Raw genomic sequence first — 9,299 nt, forward strand, 5'->3', positions numbered from 1 at the left:
AGATCGCGCCATTGCACTCCAGCCTGGGTAACAAGAGCGAAACTCGGGCAAAAAAAAAAAAAAAAAAAAAAAAAAAAAAAAAACCCTGGACAAAAAAAAAAAAAAAAAAAAAAATTAAAACAACTTGACTCGCAGAGATACAGAGTAGAATAATGGTGACCAGAGGCTGGGGCGTGTAGTGGGGAGCCACCAGGAGGAAAGTGAGGATGGTTAATGGGTGCAAAAATGTGGTGAGATAGAATGAATAAGATCTACTGTTCGATAGCACAACAGGGCGACTGCAGCCAACAATAATGTATTATACATTTAAAATCAACTAAAAGAGTATAATTAGAATGTCTGCAACACAAAGAAATGATAAATGCTTGTGGCAATAGCTACCCCATTTACCCTGATTTGATTATCATGCATTGTATGCCTGTATCAAAATATCTCATATGCTCCATAAATATGTACACCTATTATGTACCCATGAAAATCCAAATATGATAGATGAAAGGCTTAAATGTAAGACCTGAAACTTTAATGGTCCTAGAAAAAAAAAAAACATAGGCTGGGTGCAGTGGCTCATGCCTATAATCACAGTACTTTGGGAGGGCAAGGCAGGTGGATCACCTGAGGTCAGAGGTTCAAGACCAGCTTGACCAACATGGAGAAACTCTGTCTCTACTAAAAATTCAAAATTAGCTGGGTGTGGTGGAACATGCCTGTAATCCCAGCTACTCGGGAGGCTGAGGCAGGACAATCGCTTGAACCCAGGAGGCGGAGATTGCGGTGAGCCAAGATGGCGCCATTGCCCTCCAGCCTGGGAAACAAGATGAAAACTCCATCTCGAAAAATAAAAAACAGAGAAACAGATCCATGACGTTGGTCTTGACAGTTATTTATTGGACATGAAACCAAAAGCACAGGCAACAAAAGCTGAAATAAACAAATGGGGCTACATCAAATGAAAAAGATTCTGCACAGAAAGGAAACAACCAACAAAATGTAAAGAAAATCTATGGAATGGGAGAAAATATTTGCACAACATTCACCTAAGAAGGGGTTAATATTCAAAATACGTAAGGAACTCATGCAACCCAACATCAAAGGTATTTAACAGCCCAATAATGAATGGGCAAAGGAATAGACATTTTTGAAAAGGAGACATACAAGTGACCCACAGTGAGATCAAAAGGTGTGCAATGTCACTAATCATCAGGGAAATGCAAAACAAAGTCATAATGAGATATCACCTCACACCTTTTAGGATGACTGTTACCAAAAAGTCAAAAGATGCTTCCTCCTGTCTTTCTTTCTCTGCCATCGTGGTGTGTGCTTTACTCCGTTTCTCGCCATGTCTTCTCACAAGACTTTCAGGATTAAGCAATTCCTGGCCAAGAAACAAAAGCAAAATCGTCCCATTCCCCAGTGGATTCGGATGAAAACTGGTAATAAAATCAGGTACGACTCCAAAAGGAGACATTGGAGAAGAACCAAGCTGGGTCTATGAGAAGTGACACATGCGATGGCACACATATTTATGCTGTCTGAAGGTCACAATCATGTTACCAAATCAAGCTGAAAAATGTCACCGCTATCTGGAGAAGTTTGAACAGAGTTTCCTCTCTGGATCTGCTATGAAGGCATTAGTTGGTACAACCCATTATTCATGTTAAAAAAAAAAAAAAAAAAAAAAAAAAAAAATCCCTAAAAAAAAAAAAAAAAAAAAAAAAAAGAAGAAGGCTTTGGTTGGCTGGGTTCAGTAATAAATATGTAAGACCTTTCACTTAAAAAAAAAAGTCAAAAGGAAGAAGTTGGAGAGGATGTGAAGGAAAGACAACCCTACACACTGCTGGTTGGAATGTAAATTGGTTCAGTCTTCATGGAAAATAGTATAAAGTTTCCTCAAACAACTAAAACCAGAAGTTCCATATGATCCAGCAATCCCATTTCTGGATATATATCTAAAGGAAATACAATCACTGTCTTGAAGAGATGTCTGCACCCACATGTTCATTACAGCATTATTCACTACAATCAAGACGGGGAAACAACCTAGATGTCTGTGGATAGTTACATGGAATCTTTAAATGCAATATCATATGCACATTGGAATATTATTTAGCCTTAAAGAAAGAGATGCTCTCATTTGCAAAAACGTAGATGAACCTGGAGAACATTATGCTAAGTGAAAGCAGCAAGACACTAAAAGACAGATACTGCATGATCTCATTTATTTGTGGAATTTGAAAAAGTCAACCTCATAGAAGTAGAGCGTACAAGAGTGGTTATGAGTGGCCAGGAGGTGGAAGAAATGGGGGCGTGATCAAAAGATACAAACCTTCCACTGTAAACGTTCTGAACCCTAATGTGTAGCTGGTGACCACGGTTAATAACAATGTATTGTTTACTTGAAAAGTGCTAAGAGAATAGATCTTACAAGTTCTAAACACGCACAGACACATGAACACACAGACACATGAACACACACACACACAGACACACACAGACCCACACACGCATGCACACGCGCACGCGCACACACGCGCTCCCACACACGCACGAGGTGATGGATGTATTAGACAGTGGTGGTCATTTTACAGTGTATACATGTATCAACATGCCGCATTGTACACCTTAAACATATGCAATTTGTATCTGTCAATCATATCTCAATAAAGCTGGAAAAATAAATAAAGCGTATTTCAGAACCATGAAAAAAAGAATTTCTTCAGAGTGATATAGGTCTGAAATTCTGATCTGTATAAAGAAAAAAAAGAACATTACGGAAAGAATGAATGAGGATAAAATAAACTATTTTATTTTACTTATTCTTAATTCATCTAACTAAAAACAGTTTATTCAAATCAACAACAGCAACAATGTATTCGGAGGCTACAGCCTTTGATAATGTAGAAAGACTGACATGGACGCTGTAAGAAACAGGAAGGAGGAATGTGGAATACTCTGTGTGAAGAATGATGAATTTACTGTTAACTTGACTGGATTGAGGGATGCCTAGATGGCTGGTAAAGGATTGTTTCTGGGTGTGTCTGTGAGGGGACTACTCAGAGGAGACTGGCATGGATGGAACGAGGGACGATCTGCCCCAGTGTAGGCAGGCATCCTTCCGTCAGCTGATGGTGCATGGAACAAAAAGGCAGAAGGAGAAGGAATATTTTCTCTCCCACTAAGGAAGCGATTGCTTCCCCTCTCTCCCCCTTTCAGAGCAGGGAAGACCCTCTCCCCCTGCCCTGGGGTGTCAGAACCCCAGATTCTTCAGCTTTGGGACTCTGGGATTCCTACCAGCACCCCTTCCCCCAGGGCTTTCAGGCCTTCAGCTGCAGACTGAATTATACCATCAGCTTCCTTGGTTCTTCAAGGTACTTAATGAAGTACAGGCATACCTCGGAGACATTGCGGGATCAGTTTTAGACCACCACAGTAAAGCGAAAATTACAATAAAGTAAGTCACGTGACTTTTGGGTTTCCCACGGAATATAAAAGTTATATTTACTCTATATGCTGTAGGCAGCTGGGAAGGTCAGGGGGAAGGAATATTTCAGCAGCACAGCAGGATCCGGGCTCAGAGGCTGTCCCGGGGAATTGGAGAAAGATGGAGGAAGATGGTGGGCAGGGTCGGGTGCACAGGGGGAACTCAGTGCTGCCTGATAATCCCGGGGAGGGCTCAGGGTGGGGCCAGGGCTTGGTGATGGTCCTCACAGGGCCTCCTGGGAGCTCTGGGGCTGCCCTGGGTGGTCGTCAGGGATGGAGAAGGAAGAATAGACTGGGCTGGCTGTGGCCAGTTGTGGGGCAGGGAAGAGGAGCGAAGAATGACACAGAGGTTTCCTAATGATGTAATTAAGGGGACTGTCCCCAGGGTAGTCTCTGCAGGACCTGGGGACAGGTCCTGCTGCAGACGCCAGTGAAGTGGGTCCCCTGGGGAAGAGTGTGGAAAGGTGCATCCATCTTGCACTTTTGTTTGGTGTCTGCAATATCTGCTGGCCCTCATGACCAAGTGGCCTCACCTCTTGGCTATGCCCACAACAGGGACCCAAAGGGCAGGTGAAAGAAGGGCTTGAGGGCATGAAGAGGCCTCCCAAGTGTGAGACATTTACATCTCTCTGGAGGTAGGAGTGCAGAGAAAAGATTTAGCCCCCAGAGCTCCTGGCCAGTGGAAGAGAAAGAGTCATGAGCTGGAAATGCTCATGAATGTGATGGAAGAGTCAGGGCTGCCTCAACACCTGCTCTCTCACTGTCCCTGACAGGGCCTGGGAGTTGAGAATGATCAGGGAGGGCTTTCTGGAGGAGGTGGCCCTGAGCTGAAGATTTCAGGATGGGTGGGAGAGATTTACAATACTCTGAAAACTTCATGGTGCCCAGGAATCACTTGGAGGTCTTATTGCAATGCAAACTCCCATTCCTCAGGTGGGGCCTGAGATCCTGCGTGGTCACAGTCATGCCCTTGCTGGGACCAGCCATGGGGTAAACAGCACCTGGAGATGCTTCTTGGGTAGAAGTGAGGTGAAAGGAAGGGGCATCAGGCGGAGACAACACGGTGTGGCAGAGCCTGTGTCCAGCTCTCCAGGGGTGCTGCTGCCAGCTGCACCCTTAAATGCTGCGGACCACTAGCTGCTCAGCCCAGACCCCTGATCCTTCCTGACTTGTGCTTCCCCTCACCCTCTGCATCCCATCCATCTCGTGTCCCACAGATCCTGCCTTCAAACGCCCTCCCTTCTCTCCTCTGCATCACCACCATCCTCATGCAAACCAACTCGACCTTTCATGGAGCAGTTTCTCCCGGAGCGGTGCCTCTTCCTGGGACCCACTTCACTCCTGACCCTCCCATGCACCTCCATGCAGCCACGGGAACTTTAACCAAAGGCCTGCGCTTGTCAAGCCGGAGGCCGGCACGTGGCGGAGTGTGGTGAATAGGCAGCAGTTCCTGCCCACGCCAGGCTCCCTCGCTCCGGGTCATGAAGGGCCACTGGGCATTGCCCTGCATGGTGCCTGTGTCTGCCATGTTAGTAGGAGTTGCCCTGCCCTTCTCACTCTTAAGATTTTCCAGTTAGGGTGATCAATGATAAGATCACAAAATGATAGCTTAGCTGACTTAGTCAAAGAACTACAAATATAAAAATATAACTATTGCCGGGCGCGGTGGCTCAAGCCTGTAATCCCAGCACTTTGGGAGGCCGAGGCGGGTGGATCACGAGGTCAAGAGATCGAGACCATCCTGGTCAACATGGTGAAACCCCGTCTCTACTAAAAATACAAAAAATCAGCTGGGCATGGTGGCGCGTGTCTGTAATCCCAGCTACTCAGGAGGCTGAGGCAGGAGAATTGCCTGAACCCAGGAGGCGGAGGTTGCGGTGAGCCGAGATCGCGCCATTGCACTCCAGCCTGGGTAACAAGAGCGAAACTCCGTCTCAAAAAAAAAAAAAAAATATATATATATATATATATATATATATATATATATATATAACTATTGTAGGGTCATCACATTTTTTGTAATCTTTTTAGTTAACATCATTGTACTAGTCTGTTCTCGTGCTGCTAATAAAGACATATCGGAGTGTGGGTAATTTATGAAGAAAAAGAGATTTAATGGACTCACAGTTCCACATGGCTGGGGAGGCCTCACAACCACGGCAGAAGATGAAGGAAGAGCAAAGGGACTCTACATGGTGGCGGGCAAGAGAGAACTCGTGCAGTGGAGCTCCTCTTTATACGCCCATCAGATCCCGTGAGACTTATTCACTATCATGAGAACAGCATGGGATAGACCCACCCCCACGGTTCAATTACCTCCCACCAGGTCCCTCCGACACCATGTGGGAATTGTGGGAGCTACCATTCAAGATGAGATTTGGGTGGGACACAGCCAAACCATATCAATCACTCTACCTCCTTGAAGAGCAAATGCAGCCATTTTAGCTTTGAGCAGTTTCTAATAAAATCTGAGTGATGTGCAAAATAAGCATCACTTGGAGCCTTCTCTTTGTTACAGAAAGGTCCCTACAATTTATCGTGGAGCCAGAAGGGACTGCACTTGAAAATCGTTTCCCAAGAGCCCATTCTTGTGCAATGTTCACGTGATGCAATATCCATGTGAATCATACACAGATGATCCTTATATTAGACTCTAATGTAAGGACTTTTTCACAGTGAGGTAAAACATTGAGCCTGCAGATCTATGATAAAAATAGGAAGTTGTGATGCCAGGAAAAGAAGTACTGAGAAGACGAGGAAGAAGAAAATGCAGTAGCAAACATCCACGTCCAGGGTCCTCCCTGGATATCTCTGATTCAGTTGATCTTAGGTGGGGCTTAGACATCTGTATTTTTTGCAAGTTCCTCTGATGATTCTGATGCAAAGTAAAGCTGGGGAATTCCTGCAGCGGGGCGTCACCTTTAGACTGATATTGAGGAGACACGTGTCTTTCACCCACACCTGGGCATATCACAGTCAAACTGCCAAACATGTAAGATGCAGGAAAGAAAATGCAGGAGAAGCTTATGTATAGAGAAACGTCTCATTTACATCTCATTTGTCTTCACAAACCATCCAAGCAAGAATGGTGAATTATTTAAAGCGTTGAGAGAAAAATATCCACCAACCTAGAATTCTGTAGCTTGCAAAATTATTCTTCAAAAGTGAAGGAGACCAAGAATATTCTTGGGAGATGGCAGAAGAGCAAGCATCAGGGATCTCTCTCTCCATGCAGAAAGTGAGTGAACTGACAATTGTCTGATGACAAACAATCTTGGAACTCTGAGTCTATTAATGGTTTGGAACTTCCAAGGGAAGGCTTGGACGTCAATTGCAGTTAACCTCAGCTCTTAGCACAGTAGCAGCTACCCATTCTCCACCCTCGGCCCCTGGTAGGCAGCTCTGCCTACGTTCCTGGAGTGGCTTGCACATAGCTGGTGGAAGCCAAGGTGGGAAAAAGCTCTCTGTCCTCTAAATATGAAGGATCTGTACTCTGATTGCTGACTGCTTCTTCTGATCAGAGAGGCGCAAAAGGCCTGGAGGTCTTTGTGGTTGTACTTCTATCTATTGGGACAAGCCTCCCCACTCCAGCTAAAATGATGACCAGGATACTTAAAGGGCCAAGTATCTTTTCTCTTCCCTTGCCCCTTCATTTTTCTTTTTCCTTTCTCCTTTCGGGAACCAGACATTAAAGACTAGGGCATCAAGAAAAATGGCAGGTGCAGGGAAAATAAGAAAGTGACCACACATGCCTAGACAAAGGGAGGACCCGAGAAGAACTTAAGTTTATACTCAGACTGAACCTTGGCACAGAGATAGCCTACACAGCTAAGAAAGCAAAAAAAGAGCTGGGCACAGTGGCTCATATCTGTAATCCCAGCACTTTAGGAAGCCAAGGCAGGTGAATCACCTGATCCCAGGAGTTCGAGACCAGCCTGGACAACATAGCAAAACCCTGTCTCTACAGAAAATACAAAAATTAGCCGGGCATGGTGGTGTGTGCCTGTAGTCCCAGCTACTTGAGAGGCTGAGGCAGGATAAGTGCTTGTGCCCAGGAGGCTGAGGTTGCACTGAGCTGTGATCACACCACTGCACTCCAGCCCGGGCAACAGAGTAAGACCCTGTCTCAGAAGAAGAAGAAAGAAGAGGAGGAGGAGGAAGAGGAGGGAAAAGATAATGAAAGAAAAACTATGAATAAAAGCAAAACCCAGCAAGTCCTGGGGAGTAGAATAAATATGCTTTCCAGAGGTATCACACTAGTCCACTCAAATGCCCAGTCTTCAATAAAAAGTCACAAAGCCTATAAAGAAACAGGAAAGTACTACCTAATCAAAGAAAAAAAAATCAACAAAAACTGTCCTTGAAGAAGACCAAATGACAGATCTAACAACCAACTGGACAAAACTGAGAAATAATGGTCTTAGAGAAGCTTGAAGAACTGAAGGAAGATGTGAGGAAAGTCCAGAAAACAATACATGAACACAATGGAAATATCAGTTAAAAGACAGAAGTCCTAAAAAGAAACCAAAAAGAAATTCTTAAGGTAAAACTCTTAAGCAAAACAAAATTAAAAATTTACTGGAATGATTCAAAGGCAGATTTGAGTAGGCAGAAGAAAGAATTAGTAAGCTTGAAGACCGGGGCAATGAAAATCATTAAGTCTGAGAAACAGAAAATGATGTAGTTTAGATATGTGTTCCTGCCCAAATGTCATGTTGAATTCTAATCGCCAACGTTAGAGGTGGAGCCCGGTGGGGAGTGATTGAATCACGAGGCTGGATTTCTTATGAGCAGCTTAACACCAACCCTTTGCTGTTGGCCTTATGATAGTGACTGAGTTCTCATGAGATCTAGTTATTTGAAACTGTGGCGCCTCCCACTCTCTCTCCCTGCTTCTCCTTTCACCATGTGACATGCAAGCTTCCACTTGGCCTTCCATCATGATTGTAAGCTTCCAGAGGCCTCCCCAGAAGCAGATGCTGCCACGCCTCCTATACAGCCTGCAGAACTGCGAGGGAATTAAACCTTTTTTCTTGTAAATTACGCAGTCATGGGTATTTTTTTATAGCAATGCAAGAATGGCCTAATACAGAAAATTGGTACCAGGAATGAGGCATTATTATAAAGATAACTGCAAGTCTGGAAGCAGCTTTGGAACTGGGTAACAGGTAGAGAGGTTGGAAGAGTTTTGAGGGCTCAGAAGAAGATGGGAAAAAAGTTTGGAACGTCCCAGAGGCTGGTTAAATGGTTATAACAAAAATGCTTATAATTATATGGACAGTGAAGGCCAGGCTGAGAAGGTTTCAGATGGAAATGAGGCACTTACTGGGAACTGTGGCAAAGGTCGTGTGTGTTATGCCTCAGCAAAAAACTTGGCTGGATTGTGTCCATGCCCTAATGATATTTGGAAGTTTGGACTTGAGAGTGATGACCTAGCATAACTGGCAGAAGGTATTTCTAAGCAGCAAAGCATCCAAGATATAGCCTGGCTGCTTCTAACAGCCTATGCTTCTGTGTGGGAGCAAACAAATGACTTAAAGCCGGAATTTATATTTAAAGGGGAAGCAGAGCGTAAAAGTTTGGAAAACTTGCAGCCTGGCCTTGTGGCAGAGAAAGAAAGGCGTTTTGGGGACAGCAATTCAAGCAGAGTATGGAGCAACCACTTGTTAGATAAATCTGCGTAACCATAAAAAAGCCAAGTGCTGGCCAGGCGCGGTGGCTCAAGCCTGTAATCCCAGCACTTTGGGAGGCCGAGGCGGGTGGATCACAAGGTCAAGAGATCGAGACCATCCTGGTCAACATGGTGAAACCCTGTCTCT

At 44.6% G+C, this 9,299-nt stretch overlaps 1 protein-coding gene across 1 annotated transcript; it reads left to right on the top strand.

Annotated features, from left to right (window-relative positions):
- Positions 1-1,283: 1,283 nt before the first annotated feature.
- LOC108316783 (60S ribosomal protein L39-like) lies at positions 1,284-1,634 on the top strand. Its single transcript, XM_037745105.1, has one exon. The coding sequence runs from the start codon at positions 1,340-1,342 to the stop codon at positions 1,493-1,495; it is 156 nt and encodes a 51-aa protein (XP_037601033.1). The 5' UTR covers positions 1,284-1,339; the 3' UTR covers positions 1,496-1,634.
- Positions 1,635-9,299: the final 7,665 nt, after the last annotated feature.

This window comes from Cebus imitator, unplaced genomic scaffold (genome assembly GCF_001604975.1).
Source record: "Cebus imitator isolate Cc_AM_T3 unplaced genomic scaffold, Cebus_imitator-1.0 Scaffold192, whole genome shotgun sequence".
In the NCBI taxonomy this organism is placed as follows: Eukaryota; Metazoa; Chordata; class Mammalia; order Primates; family Cebidae; genus Cebus; species Cebus imitator.

Excerpts from the sequence above, each read along its gene's own strand:
- LOC108316783 (XM_037745105.1), top strand. The coding sequence starts at position 1,340 with ATGTCTTCTCACAAGACTTTCAGGATTAAGCAATTCCTGGCCAAGAAA.